At 36.8% G+C, this 16,755-nt stretch overlaps 1 protein-coding gene across 18 annotated transcripts in view; it reads right to left on the reverse strand.

Moving 5' to 3' along the window:
* LOC123566323 (protein unc-13 homolog A-like) overlaps positions 1-16,755 on the reverse strand; it is a 190,886-nt gene that overhangs the window by 161,873 nt on the left and 12,258 nt on the right. For 17 of the 18 annotated variants that reach the window (XR_008372061.1, XR_008372060.1, XR_008372062.1 and 14 more), the window contains exon 3: positions 13,735-13,803. The exons of the other annotated variant lie outside the window; for it this stretch is intronic. Coding sequence is in view for 14 of the 17 variants with exons in the window: in XM_053549994.1 (XP_053405969.1) it covers positions 13,735-13,803 (69 nt within the window). In the remaining 3 variants the exon portion in view is untranslated. The remainder of the gene's footprint in view (positions 1-13,734; positions 13,804-16,755) is intronic. 18 annotated transcript variants of the gene reach the window in all.

The raw sequence follows: 16,755 nt of genomic DNA on the forward strand, positions 1-16,755 counted from the left end.
CAAAGGGGAGCATAAAAATGACAGTGTTAAAGATACTTCCGCAAATTGAAATTAGAACTTTACGTGAAAAATCAGAATCCTCGAAACAGCTTTCGAAATGCAAGGACATAAAATATATATGATAAAAGTTGAAAAGATATATCTGTAAGTAAACTTGCGAGCATGAAAGCTACACTGAACCCTATCTCCACAGTGCTTTGGAAGAAAATGAGTGAACATTTTTGGTGCAAAATTTTGGTATCGTATGCAACCTAAATTGCTATAAAATATTTATTTTCAAATCAAAGAAATGCCAAAATAGTGCACACAAGCGTTACTTTTTCAAGAAAATGTCGTCAAACATTATAATGCGCAGAACACGTGCACAGTTTTTCTAAAATATTTTGCCGCCATGTTTATTTCAAGGAATAAAATATATATGATTGTTCTTTTACCTCATATTTCCTTTCTGAAATATGTATGTCTCCTTATTCATGGTTAGAGATATCCATTTAGTATAGTTTTTCACTGTCTGATCTCCTTAATCTGTTACCGATCCTTCACATTTAAAGAATAAACGCAATGTGTAATGATAGTTTTTCGCTTTACACACCTCTCTTGGACAAGAAAGCTGTTTCACTTAAAATTTGTAAGCATCCGCTGGCAAAATATTATAATGAAAGATCGAACTTTTTCTAAAATAAAGTTAAATTAATGTTTTGAAGTGTTTCTGCGGCAATTCTTTCATTATTTCTGCATTATTAAACCATTAAACATAAGATCGGAGGCAGGTTCAAGATTTATTTCCAGAAGAATGGATATACAAACACATTTAGTTTGTCGTAAACGTCGTCGTAAATCGTCACATTAACTTCCGGTTGGACATGCGCACTTACAAATATCAAGGTAACCTACCTCCTTAACAAATGATTGCAGTGCTTGTCAGTTTAATTTTGTTAACTTTTGTACAATTTGAGAATCCACCTACATTATTCTATTGAGATTGCAGAAAAACTATGTTAGTTGTTCCAAATCTGTACAATGCTTATAATAATGCTATGAATGGCAACAGGTACTTTTTCAGGTGGAGGCAGTGGAGAAAACATAATACTGCTACTGTAAATGAAAAATATGAAACATTGTGGAGAAACTTATCCTAAACACCATAATTTGGATACATATTGAACATGTTGTGCATAACAAGCAAATTCTCTGATTGGCGTTAACATATGCATGAGTTCTGCCAAAATTGCAAATATAGCCAGTTGCAAAATGAACAATATATAGAGTTTACATTTTATCCAAGTTAATGCTAAACAGTAATACACTGGGAGTTTCTAAGAAATATATGATTATAAAGTAACTATCATCTTTAATATATGTAATATACTGTAAAATAAAATTCAAGTATGGCAAAAAACTTGAGGTGAAGGTTAATTCAAGTACTAGAAATACAATCTGCATATGCCCACGGGCAGAATGTCGAGCCCGCCAGCTGTTTAAAAAAGTAACATTTATTATACTATTTGGCGGTGTCAGAACTGATTTACACTATATAGCACCTGTATTTTCATATGGAATTTTTTTTGACCAATTATAAAACAAGAGGGCCATGAAGGTCCTGTATCGCTCACCTGACCTATTGACCTAAAAATCATCAAGATCAACATTCTGACCAAGTTTCATTAAGATATGGTCATAAATGTAGCCTCTAAAGTGTTAATTAGCTTTTCCTTTGATTTGACCCGGTGACCTAGTTTTTGACCCCACATGACCCAGATTCAAAATTGACCTAAAGATCATCAAGATTAACATTCTAATTAAGTTTCAGGAAGATACAGTCATAAATGTGGCCTCTAGAGTGTTAACAAGCTTTTCCTTTGATTTGACCTAGTAACCTAGTTTTTGATCCCACCTGACCCAGATTTAAACTTGACCTATAGATCATCAAGATTAACATTTTGACCAAGTTTCATTAAAATACGTCATAAATGTGGCCACTACAGTGTTAACAAGCTTTCCTTTGATTTGACTTGGTGACCTAGTTTTTGACCCCAGATGACCCAATATCAAAATCTTCCAAGATTTTATTGAGGGTAACATTCTGACCAAGTTTCATTAAGATTTGGCCAAAATTGTGACCTCTAGAGTGTTAACAAGCTTTTCCTTTGATCTGACCTGGTGACCTAGTTTTTGACCCCAGATGACCCAATATCAAACTCGTCCAAGATTTTATTGAGGGTAACATTCTGACCAAGTTTCATTAAGATTAGGTCAAAATTGTGACCTCTGGAGTGTTAACAGTCAAATTGTTGATGACGGATAGACGGACGGACGACGGACACAGGGCGATCACAAAAGCTCACCTTGAGCATTTTGTGCTCAGGTGAGCTAAAAACAAGAGGACCATGATGGTCCTGAATCGCTCACCTCTTCCCACATGACCCAGTTTTGAGTATGACATCGTTTTTTCTAATATTTGACATAGTTTTTGAGCTCATGTGACCCAGTTTTGAACTTGACCTAGATATTATCAAGATAAAAATTCTGACCAATTTTCATGAAGATCCATTGAAAAATGTGGTCTCTAGAGAGGTCACAAGGTTTTTCTATTACTTGACCTATTGACCTAGTTTTCGAAGGTACGTGACCCTGTTTTGAACTTTATCTAGATATCATCAAGGTGAACATTCTCACTAATTTTCATGAAGATCTCATGAAATATATGGCCTCTAGAGAGGTCACAAGGTTTTTCTATTTTTATACCTACTGGCCTAGTTTTTGACCGCATGTGACCCAGTTTCGAAACCTGACCTAGATATCATCAAGGTGAACATTCAGATCAATTTTCATGAAGATCCATTGAAAAATATGGCCTCTAGAGAGGTCAAAACATTTTTCTAATTTTAGACCTACTGGCCTAGTTTTTGACCACAGTTGACCCAGTTTCATACCCGACCTAGATATCATCAAGATGAACATTCAGACAAACTTTCATACAGATCCCATGAAAAATATGGCCTCTAGAGAGGTCACAACGTTTTTTTATTATTTGACCTGCTGACCTAGTTTTTGATGGCACGTGACCCAGTTTCAAACTTGACCTAGATATCATCAAGGTGAACATTCTGACCAATTTTCATGAAGATCCATTCAAGGGTATGGCCTCTAGAGAGGTCACAAGGTTTTTCTATTTTAAGACCTACTGACCTAGTTTTTGATCACAGCTGACCCAGTTTCAAACTTGACCTATATATCATCAAGATAAACATTCAGACTGACTTTCATATAGATCCCATGAAAAATATGGCCTCTAGAGAGGTCACAACGTTTTTTCATTATTTGACCTACTGACCTACTTTTTGAGGGCATGTGACCCACTTTTGAACTTGACCTAGATATCATCAAGATGAACATTCTGACCAATTTTTATTGAGATCCATTCACAAGTATGGCCTCTAGAGAGTCACAAGGTTTTTCTATTTTTAGACCTACTGACCTAGTTTTTGATCGCACATGACCCTGTTTCGAACTTGACCTAGATATCATCAAGATGAACATTCAGACCAACTTCCATACAGATCCCACGAAAAATATGGCCTCTAGAGAGGTCACAAGGTTTTTCTATTATTTGACCTACTGACCTAGTTTTTAAAGGCACGTGACCCACTTTCGTACTTGGCCTAGATATCATCAATATGAACATTCAGACCAACTTTCATACAGATCCCATGAAAAATATGGCCTCTAAAGAGGTCACAAGGTTTTTCTATTATTTGACCTACTGACCTAGCTTTTGATGGCATGAGACCCACTTTCGAACTTGACCTAGATATCATCAAGATGAACATTTTGACCAATTTTCATGAAGATCTCATGAAATATATGGCCTCTAGAGAGGTCATAAGGTTTTTCTATTTTTAGACCTACTGACCTAGTTTTTGACCGCACGTGACCCAGTTTCGAACTTGACCTAGATATCATCAAGATGAACATTCTGACCAATTTTTATGAAGATCCATTCACAAGTATGGCCTCTAGAGAGGTCACAAGATTTTTCTATTATTTGACCTACTGACCTAGTTTTTGAAGGCACGTGACCCACTTTCAAACTTGACCTAGATATCATCAAGATGAACATTCAGACCAACTTTCATACAGATCCCATGAAAAATATGGCCTCCAGAGAGATCACAAGGTTTTCCTATTATTTGACCTACTGACCTAGTTTTTGAGGCCACGTGACCCACTTTCGAACTTGACCTAGATATCATCAAGGTTAACATCCTGACCAATTTTCATGAAGATCTTATGAAATATATGGCCTCTAGAGAGGTCACAAGGTTTTTCTATTTTTAGACCTACTGACCTAGTTTTTGAACGCACGTGACCCAGTTTCGAACTTGACCTAGATATCATCAAGGGAAACATTCTGACCAATTTTCATAAAGATCCCATGAAAAAATGTGACGTCTAGAGTGGTCACAAGCAAAAGTTTACGCACGCACGAACGGACTGACGGACAGACGACGGACGCTGCGCGATCACAAAAGCTCACCTTGTCACTTTGTGACAGGTGTGCTAAAAAAACCGTTCTAATATAAGTCCACACAAAACTCCTTACCTCGGTAGAGATAAGTCAAAATACACCTAAAAATTGGATGTAACATGCATGTTGTACCACAGAAAAGTGGTCTCATTTTTCCCCACTATACTATTTATATACTATACACAGTACTAAAAAAGTTACAATATAAGTTATTTATAGTAATAACAAATTAGTAATTCTAAAAACAAGGTTGCCTCATGGTGTTGAACATATGTGCCAAGTTACATCAAAATCCTCTTATGCATGAAGAAGAAATACTCCAGACAATGTCATTCTTGTATCTGACCTTTGGCCTCTAAGTGTGACCTTGACCTTAGACCTAGGGACCTGGTTCTTGTGCATGACACTCCGTCTCATAATGGTGAACATTCATGTCAAGTTACATCAAAATCCCACCATGCATGAAGAAGAAATGCTCCAGACAAACTTAAATTTGACCTTTGATCTCCAACTGTGACCTTGATCTTTGAGGTAGGAACATGGGGTTCGCACATGACACTCCTCATTGAGGTTAACATTCATGCTAAATATGAACAAGATTGGTCCATGCATATCAAAGTTATGGTCTGGACAAAATCGGACAGACCCATGCACGTGCACCGACCCGCCAAAAGTGACGACTAAGTCGAGCTCACCACAATCAGGCTCGACAATAAAGGCTTGTGAAGAAATAAAAAAAACAAGGTAAAGAGCCATGATTAGTTTCACACCTCAAAACAGGACGTATAACTAGATGTGTGCCCACTGTTGCCTCCATTCCTATCCCTGTATGTATATTTTTGACTAAGTCAAGGGCCATAACTCTAGTCTGACTGTGTGAATTTATTTATTTATGGGTTTAACGTCACATCGACACAATTATAGGTCATATGGCGACTTTCCAGCTTTAATGGTGGAGGAAGACCCCAGGTGCCCCTCCGTGCATTATTTCGTCATAAGCGGGCACCTGGGTAGAACCGACCTTCCGTAAGCCAGCTTGATGGCTTCCTCACATGAAGAATTCAATGCCCCCGAGTGAGGCTCAAACCACATCGATGAGGGGCAAGTGATCTGAGTCAGCAACCATAACCAATCAACCACAAAGGCGCCCAGACTGTGTGAAATCCAAATTAAAACACCAGGTGCACAACTTCACATGCTGAATAACAATCCTGTGAGGATTGATCATGATGCTAGGTCAAATACTTTTTGAGATATGCACAACACAACTTTGGATGGACAGGATGCATGGACAAGGGCAAATCTAAGAGCCTCCCTCAAAAAAATATTAAGGGGGCACAAAAACACATGAAAACTAGGCCATCCTACAAGCAGCTTTTTTTTCAAGAGGGCCATGAAGACTGTACCTTCAGTCATTCACCTGATTTGACCTTACAGCATAGAATATGTCGGGATAAACTTACCAAGAAGAAAAACTCACTTAATACAAAACAAGTGCTCGTAGAACACGAAATGCCCACCTTGATGCATTAAGATCAGAAATTATTTGGTCACTGTACAAGAAAATTCTACTTTTCTAGATCAGTGTGGCCTTGACATTTGACCTATTGACCTCAAAATCAATAGGGGTCATCTGCTGGTCATGATTAACCTTCCTATTAAGTTTCAAGATCCTATGCCCAAGCGTTCTCAAGTTATTGCCCGTAAAATGGTTTAACTGTTCATGGTCACTGTGCCCTTGACCTTTGACCTACTGACTACAAAATCAATAAGGGTCATCTGCTTGTTATGACCAACCTCCAAATCAACTTTCATGATCCTAGGCCCATGGAGTTCTCATCCAGAAATGGTCTAATTGTTCCTGGTCAATGTGACCTTGACCTTTGAGCTACTGACCTCAAAATCAAAAGGGGTCATCTGCATGTCATGACCAACCTCATTATTAAGTTTCAAGGTCCTAGGTACAAATGATCTCAAGTTATTGTACAGGAACTGTTTAACTGTTCCAAGTCACCGTGACCTTGACATCTGACCTACTGACCTCAAAATCAAAAGGGGTCATCTGCTGGTCATGACCAACCTCCCAATCAACTTTCATGATCCTAGGCCCAATGCTTCTTGAGTTATCATCTGGAAACTGTTAACTGTTCCTGGTCACTGTGACCTTGACTTTGAACGTACTGACCTCAAAATCAATAGAGATCATCTGCTAGTCATGACCAAACTCCCTATCAAATTTCATGATCCTTGACCCAAGCCTTCTTGAGTTATCATCCGGAAACTGTTCAACTGTTCCAAGTCACTGTGACCTTGACCTTTGACCTTCTGGCCTCAAAATCAATAGGGGTCCTCTGCTGGTCATGAACAACTCCCTATCAAATTTCATGATCCTAAGGCCCAAGCGTTCTTGAGTTATCATCCGGAAACCGTTCAACTGTTACAGATAACTGTGACCTTGACCTTGAATCTACTGACCTCAAAATCAGTAGTCATCTGCTGGTCATCACCAACCTCCCTATCAACTTTCATGATCCTAGACCAAAGTGTTCTTGAGTTATCATCCGGAAACTGTTTAACTGTTCCGGGTCAATGAGACCTTGACTTTTGACCTACTGACCTCAAAATCAATAGGGGTCATCTGCTGGTCATGACCAACCTCCCTATCAACTTTCATGATCCTAGGCCTAAGCATTCTTAAGTTATCATCCGGAAACAGAATGGTCAACGGACCGACCAACATACCGACCGACTTACATCTGCAAAACAATATACCCCTCCTTCTTCGAAGGGGGACATAAAAATACTGAAATTTAACTACTTAGACAAAAACAAGAAAGAGGTTGTCAAGCAGACCTATCACAACAAACTTAATAAGGCTTCTTTTTTTAAATGTTTTCCTATTTTAAAACTTAACAGGTAGAAAGTTTGGTGCACATCTATAAAGCAGTTCATGTAAAGTTATTTTATAAATTATTAGCACTGGCAAACCCTATGTGCTGCTCCTAGTGAATGATGAGTACAAAATGAAGAATTGGTATATATCTGATTTGATGAACATTAATCTAGACAATCATGGTATGTAAGTGATTCAAGTTTCTCTAGCCACACTCTACATGTACAAACACAAACTGATCTGTCCACCCTCTACAAGGACAAAGCAATATGACCAGAAAGACACAGCAAGGGAAAGCCCCTAGAACTGAGAAAGAAATCTTTTAGATACAGGCATATCTGGCCAACACAGTCTAGTTCTTTGTGAACAGACAGTCTGATTCTATAACATGCCTAGTGTATAGATCCACTTTCCTGGGAAGAGCCAGTATAAGCCTAATAATTGGTTGGTGACCCTCGAGTGCATCTCAGAAATTTCCAATGTCTGCACTAGAGTATACACAGTTCATTACAACGTGGTGGTTAAAGATTTGTTTCTACTTTCAGCAAAGGTGTCCTACTTAAGTGGGCACAGGCAATCATCGGAACAAACTTTAGATTCTGTTCATGCCAGGGTGCTACAGACCAAGTTTGGTGCTTCAACAACATTAAAAAAGGACCATACAATGGTTTTATAGGCATTGTAGATGAAAGAAAATGTTGATGGTGATAGGGCAGATGACAGATAATGAGTAATCACAATAGTTCACTTTTGAGCATGTAGTACTCAGGAGAGATAACATGCACTGTCAAAGAAACAGCATGTTCAGCTATTTTGATGCTGGAAAAAAGAAAGTTAGGTGACTAGATCCATGAAGCAGTTTGCCACAAGTTGTTCAAAGATTCTTTCTATTTTCAACTCTGGCTAAGTAAAAACTGTTGACAATGGATGATGGCTGCCGGACCAGCCACCTTTACTAACAACTGATCCTGAATGCTTGATTCATGTAAACTTTAGTGCTGAAGAAGACAGATTCAGTAGTAAACGTTGTGTAGCTAACATTATTTCTATTAGCTTACTGCATGCAATATGCTCTCCTGCTGAATATGTTAATAATAATGTTTGCGTGCCAAGCATTTTATCTGAGTAATAAATTCTCATGTTATTTCCTCAAAATATGACAGAAAACTTTATATTAATCAGCAATTAAATAACAAATAATGCTGCTTAAGCATTGCATAAATCACTTGGTAGAAAATAATTACTAGTTATATTAGCCAAGATCTAAAAGACTATATATCAACAAAAATCATCCATTGGCAGATACCAACACTCAAGGGAGACGACCCACTTTAAAACAGAAAATATTTTTTCCTTCGCGGCAAGAGAAATACAGTAAATACAGTAAAAGGATGTGTTTTTTTTTGTTGTGCTGAGTCGCAACAATTTATTTTATCAAATTCAAACACAGAAGTAGTTCATAAAGTAAAGGAATCATGTTTAAACATCAGATAACACAAGATAAATACTCCATTCTTTCTGCAAAAATTGATTTGAAACAGATTTGAAAAAAAATTCTAACAGTCAGATTTCTTTCCTATTTTGTGTGCAACCAGCTGAAAACAAAATTTATCAAACAAGACAAATATAGCAAAATCTTGCGATTTTTTTTTTTATTTTGCATTCTATGTTAAAACCTTGATTTAACATACATAAATATCATCTTTCTAGTGCTTTTCACCCTTTATTTTAAATTTTTGAGCTGAATAAGTAAAATGTGAATCTAAAGTCTAAAGACTGATGCAAAGATATCACTTACCTGTCTAGGGCTTCATACACCGCTCTGTAAATACTGTTGCTTAATACTATATTTCGTAACTTTTGTTTGTTTTGGGTTTAACGCCATTTTTCAGCAGTATTTTAATTATGTAAAGGTGGTCAGTTAACCTAACCAGTGTTCCTGGATTCTGTACCAGTACAAACCTGTTCTCCGGAAGTAACTGACACCTTTCCCACATGAACCAGAGGTGGAGGATGAATTATTTCAGACACAATGTCTCTTATCAAATCGTCATGGAGAACATACGGCCAGCCCGAGGATCGAACTCAGGGTCCCACAATTCGTAGATCTGCGCTTTCCCTATTGAGCTAAGTGGGCAGGTTGGTTTCAATTATTCTATTTATAGTACAATAGGCCTTTTGTGCAGATAAGAAGTACCATTTGTGAATTAAAACATACTAAGAAGTGGTGAGTTACACAACACAAAATACTGAAAGTGACACATTTCCCAAAGCTTCTATAAAAATAAATCCAAAATAAGTTCTACAGTCACAATGCAAAGAAAAGAATCTTTCTGCAAAGAAACACTAAGTAAAACAGGAAACTTTGACCGTATGTACATCTGCACTATTCACTATATTATCTCCAAACAAGCTAAACGTTAACATGTGGATAAATAATTTTTAGGTGTAAGTCAAGCAAGCCAAAGCAGCCAAAAGTGCCTCAGTCAAGCATTAGCTGATGCGCCTGGAAACCATTTTTTTTAAATTGATAGAAAAACATGTGCGTGATAAGTTTTATGGGTATGTACTGGAAAATTTATCCTCCATATAAAATTAACCTGCATCATGCACATGGCCTAAAGACTGCTTCCTTGACATAAACTCTGCTGCAACCACCTTCAATGAGTTCTTAAAGAATTTTACAGCGTCAGTGATAGAAATAAAGTTATATGTGATGTGTGTAAAGTCAAGCAACTTCCTGTCTCTAGATCATTATGTCATTCAAGAATGAGTTTGTCCAGAGCATGTTCACCACCATGTGGCACACTTTTAGAATTACTTCCCTTTGTTGTTACTTATGATAAATATCTTATACTGTTTTGTTTGTTTGTTTTGGGTTAATGCCGTTTTCAACAGTATTTCAGTTATATAACATAGGACAGTTAATCTAACCAGTGTAACTTCCTAGATTTTATACCAATGAACCTGTTCTCTGCAAGTTACTGCCAACTTCCACACAATGATTCAGAGGTGGAGGACGAATGATTTCAGACACAAAGTCTTTTATCAAGTCCTCACTGAGAAAATATACCCCACCCGGGCATCGAACTCACAACCCCTCAAAACCATAGATTTGCGTGAATTTGCATGAATTTGTATAATCACTGACCACTTTGCACATTCTGCAGTTTTGAGTGCAATCCATTCAAAGTATTTGGCAGACCTTCATCCCTGATCAACAATCCAACAAGAGGGCCAAGATGGCCCTAGGTCGCTCACCTGTGTAATACACCATAACAATGTAAACACAAATATCCTGACCAATTTTCACTAAGACTGGATAAAAAAATGTGGCCTCTTGAGTGTAGACAAGCATTTTATTTGATCTGACCTAGTGACCTAGTTTTTTACCCACATGACCCAGATTCAAACATGTCCAAAATTTCATGAAAACAAACATTCTGACAAAATTTCGGGAAGACTGGAGCAAAAAAGTGGCCTATAGAGTGTATACAAGCTTTTCCTTTGATTTGACCTAGTGACATAATTTTTAACCCAACCTGACCCAGATTTTAAATCATCCAAGACTTCGTGATAACAAACATTCTGACCATGTTTAATGAAGATAGAATAAAAAATGTGCCCCCTAGAGTGTAAACAAGCTAATTCTTTGATTTGACCTGGTGACCTAGTTTTCTGAACCCACATGACCCAGATAAAAATTCATCCGACATTTCATGCAGACAAACATTCTGACCAAGTTTCATGCACATAAAATGAACAAGAGAGTTAACAAGCTTTTCCTTTGATTTGACCGGTGACCTAGTTTTTGACCCAATATGATGCAGTTTTGAACTTGGCCTAGAAATCATCAAGATAAACATTCTGACTAAGTTTCATGAAGGTAAGTTCATTAATGTGGCCTCTAGGTTGTTAACAAGCTTCTCCTTTGATTTAACCTGATGACCTAGTTTTTGACCCAACATTACCCAGTTTCGATCCAGGCCTCATTCTGTACAATTTTGTATCAAATCAAAGCATAAATGAAACCTCTATATGGCTGAAAGAGCAAAAGTAGAAAATTCTGCGCCTTTCAAGGGCAGTAACTCTAGAACCCTTGATGGAGTCTAGCCGATTTTTTGAAAAGAACCAAGATCTTATTGTGACTTAAGTTGTGTGTAAGTGTGGCTAAAATCAAATATAAAATGTCACTTCTATCATGTTCACAAGGTAAAAATTAACAAATTTTGGCTCTTTCAGGGGTCAATTGGGGGCCGTAATTCCGGAACCTATGATTGGATCTGACAGATTCATCTTGGAATCCATGATTTATTGTTGTAAAAGATATTTTGTAAGTTTGTATCAAATCAAACCAAAAATGAAGTCTCTATATGGCTGCAAAAGCCAAAATAGCAAATTTTGGCCTTCTAAGGGGCCATAACTCTGTAACCCATGATGGCATCTGACTAGTTTTCGAGAAGAACTGAGATATTATGCCAATACAAGTTGTGTGCAAACTTGATTAAAGTTGATCGCAAAATGTGGTCTCTATCGAGTTCAAAAGCCAAAAAGAGCAAATTTTGGCCCTTTAATGGGCCATAACTCTGGAACCCATGATGGGATCTGGCCAGTTTTTGAAAGGAACTGGGATATTATGCAATACAAGTTGTGTGCAAGTTTGATTTAAGTTGATTGCAAAATGTGGTCTCTATCGTGTTCACAAGCTAAAAATAGCAAATTTTGGCCCTTTAAGGGACCATAACTCTGGAACCCATGATGGGATCTGGCCAGTTTTTGAAAGGAAATGAGATATTATGCCAATACAAGTTGTGTGCAAGTTTGATTAAAGTTGATTGCAAAATGTGGTCTCTATCGTGTTCACATGCCAAAACTAGCAAATTTTGGCCCTTTAAGGGAACATTACTCTAGAACCCATGAAGGGATCTGGCCAGTTTTTGAAAGTAACCGAGATATTATACAAGTTGTGTGCAAGTTTAATAAAATTTTATTGCAAAATGTGGTCTATATCGTGTTCACAAGCCAAAACTAGCAAATTTTGGCCCTTTAAGGGAACATTACTCTAGAACCCATGAAGGGATCTGGCCAGTTTTTGAAAGTAACCGAGATATTATACAAGTTGTGTGCAAGTTTAATAAAATTTTATTGCAAAATGTGGTCTATATCGTGTTCACAAGCCAAAAATAGCAAATTTTGGCCCTTTAAGGGACCATAACTCTATAACCCAGTAAGGGATCTGGTCAGTTTTATGCCAGTACAAGTTGTGTGCAAGTTTAATTAAATTTGGTTGCAAAATGTGATCTCTATCATTTTCAAAAGAAATTGTGGACAGACGGACAACTGACGGACAACGGACGAAGGGCGATCACAAAAGCTCATCCTGTCACTATGTGACAGGTGAGCTAAAAAGGCAACTGATGTCATCTACCCAATTATACAGCCTATAAGTCTGATGGATGTGTTAAAGTAAGTGTTCTTCAATAAATGATCAAAACTACTGGTTCTTGATTTTCAATTTCCATATGCATTTCTGATCAAAAACTAGTACAGTAGATAAAACAAATTGTTATTTTGAAACCAATCAGAAAAGATCTACAATCAAAACAAATCGCCTAAATCATCAAAGTTCACCCACGGACAACAGGCAAAATCATATGACACTTAAATCAGACTTCGTGAGGTTTGGTGTTCACCACCGGTTTAAACTCCCCAGTGGTGTTTGTGCCATTTACCGTTCTAAGGCGGTGCCCCACTGTATTCCTTTATTTGCTCATTCTGTCCTCGTGTGTTTGCTTTGTATGCGAGTGTATGTGTTGGCAGTGTGCACATCTACGTGCTGAGAGATTCGTTTTGGGAAGGCTGCGTTTTTGGAATGTGGCATTCCCTGTTTGATATTTACCCTTGTTTTTTTTCTCGGTATTTTCATGTTACTAACCCTGATCTTTGAACTACTGACATCAACAACTTAAGATATCATCCAAACATCACAGGCAATGGTCTTATGGAGCTACCAAACAACCAATCAACAGACTCCATCGTTTTCCAAGCACAGCGTAACTATGCCACAAGGCCAAGCTTAAAAAGATCTATAACTGCACGTGTTCAAGATATTCTACAAATCAGTAAAATTTATATGTAAGAGCAGAATAACTGAAACAGACAAGCAAAATCCCCAAAACATAACACAGACAAAAATACCAATTCACCTGCTAACCAGAAATTTCATTTTCACTCAATTAACTTCAACTGAAAACACAAAAGAGAAAATAAAAACAATGGCTGTACAACAATGAGTGCAGTGTGCAAACGTTACCTGTGATTGAAGAGAGGGAATTTCCAACAGAGTTCGATGTATGCATGGAACCAGGTTCTCCGCCAAAACCTGGACGCAAAAAGATATATACATGTAAATTTAACACAGAGTTTGATAAACCTGGACATAAATAGATATGATTTATGTCTATGAAATATACAAATATTCTGCTCATATTCATTCAATATTCAATGTTTACATAATGTTTACATAGACCCAGCTTCTCTATCCCAACATTTTCCAAAATTTTCTATTGTACCATGCCTGTTTTAAGATTGTTCTCAGGGTATATTTGCATGCCACTTCAAAAGTACCTGTGATTCAAAAGTATACTGTGATACAAATGCTTTTTTACCAATTTAAATTCAGGCGATTTTACAATTTGAGTCCTACTGGTCTGATTCTAGTTTTTGTTGGGCTTAAAGCCACACAGACACAATTTTAGGTCAACTGGTGGCTTCTAAATGGAAAGAATCTTAAACGCAAATCAATGCCTAAAACCCACAGCGTTGAGGAGCAAGTAATTCAACGTTAGCAACACCCGTACTAGCCTCAGTTGCTGAGCTCCTCAATAAAGTGTTTAATGTACACATATACAGTTAGGAATCACTTTTCAATGTTCCACTAATTTGACATCAACCTGAACTGAACTGAAATAATGAAAGACATTTCAGCAAATTTAGGTAAATAATAACGGAGATACTGACCGAAAGTTACTGACCTGGCGCCAATATTTTCAGACATTTTTGTTATAAAACGCGATATTCTGTATCCTGAAAATATCGTAGACTGCATTAATTAAAATAACCAATATACATGTATTTAACCAATGGCACGGTGGCATATGGTATGTTCTCTGATTTCTTCTCTTGTTACCATGGGTTCGAATTCAGTTCAGACCATTCTTTTTTAAAATTCAATGTAATGTTACTGTATCAATATTATTTTTATTCTTACATTATTTCATGAAAAATATAATTTTTCTTATGTATTGGTGCCATTTCCTTGAATTACCCGTTGACTGTCCAGTCCTGAAACTTTAGTCGAAATTTTGTAGAACCGTTTACATGCACACGTACTTTATAATCATGAGTACCAGGCCATTACTAAGTCTTACTGACAATAAACGAAGAAGAGAGACTGAACGTGTGCTTCTTAAACCCTACTGTCATATGATAAAGATGCAGAAAGATAATACAACTATTTCCATAATTATATTCACCCGAATTGCAGCAGTCTAGCTGGAGACTTGAGAACAGTGAAAAACTTCAGCAGGTCTCTCTTTATATCAACAGACATAAAACAGTTATATACATGTATCTTTATAGGGTAATAAAATATAACATTTGAAATGATCAAATTTATTTTATTTGATATTGGTAACATTGTTTTCTTCAATGTAATGGTGGTCTGGTTTAGGTGGTAAGTTTTTCTAATATACAGCAAATACATTTACCAAAACTGGCATTTCGATACTTAATTAAAACTAGATGCCCACGGGCAACATGTCGAGCCTGCCCTTTGACCCCTAACTGTTACCTTGCCCTTTGAGATAGAGTCTGTCTCACTGACCTAAACATTCATACCAAATATAAACAAGATTCCTCAATGCATGTCAAAGTAATGGGCCGGACAAGATCTGACATGACCTTTGACCTCCAACTGTGACCTTGACCTTTGAGATAGGAATCTGAGGTTTGTGCATGACACTTTAACATTCATGCCGAATATAAACAATGTCAAAGTTTTGGCCGGACAAGATTTGACATAACGTTTGACCTCCAACTGTTACCTTGACCTTTGAGATAGGAACCTGGGGTTTGTGCATGGCACTCCGTCTCATTGAGGTTGACATTCATGCCAATAAACAAGATTCCTCAATGCATGTCAAAGTTATGGTACGGACAAACAAATCCAGACGAACAGACACATGCACGCACTGACACACACACTTGCACATACACCAAACAACCATTTGGACAACTATGTCTTCACTTCCGCAAGCGCTCGACAAAAATGTTCCATCCAAATAAACCACCATGGTGTTTCAAAATATGATTGATGTAGCTATTATTGATTGATCACATCACTGACAATCATGTGATGCTGCTTTGGAATTTAAGGTGTGAAATAAACAGCTGATTGAGGTTTATGATTCATGATTCCTTGGAGACAGTGAGTGATAAGCACAGACTATTGGCTGAAATGCACATTTCTTTATACAAGCTAATTTTTTGCAAGGTATATGGATTCTAACACTAACTAAAATATCTTTATGTCACACAATCTTACACATGTCAACAAAATATGACACTTTGGTCAAAAACACAAAATATTATTAATATTGGGAAGACATACTGGTTTCCCTCCCTGTTGTTTATTATTCAATAATTAAATGATGCAAAAATTAATGTTGTCAGTTTAGTTGTTTTTTTTTTCAACTTAATTTACTGAACTTCAAACATTTTACAGTATCATTAGTCGAAGTGATCCAAATTTCTGGCTAGTAAGATGCAATTTCCTTTGCTAGAGATCTAGTTTCAAATCAGCAAGAAAAAGTAAGAGAATGCAAATAATTATTATGTATAAAACAGAATCATCAAATTATCATAGAGAAGGAAAAGATTTTAACAAGATACTAATGTTGAGAAAATGAGAATAGTTGCTTTTTTTCTGTAGTCACATACTTTTATGACCCTATTAAATTTCAAGGGTTTTGATGTACTTTAGTTTGATAATTATTTTTTTCGTTTATAAAAAAGGACATACTGTGCAAAAAATGCACCAATTTAGTTTAGAATCTCTGTTCATTGATTCCAGAACCATTTATAGAACACAAAAAATCTAAATTTGTCTGGTATGGTAGTTCTATCTTGTAACATAGATCTAAACAGACCAAATAATCTATACAGTTGTGAGTCCAATAAGATGCCAGTTCTTTCAAATTAGCATTGTGTCTGTTATTCATGAATGTCTATGTTTCCCCTTTTGGGGAATTAACACGCTGTATTTCAGGGATCA

Source organism: Mercenaria mercenaria, chromosome 8 (assembly GCF_021730395.1).
Source record: "Mercenaria mercenaria strain notata chromosome 8, MADL_Memer_1, whole genome shotgun sequence".
Taxonomy (NCBI): Eukaryota; Metazoa; Mollusca; class Bivalvia; order Venerida; family Veneridae; genus Mercenaria; species Mercenaria mercenaria.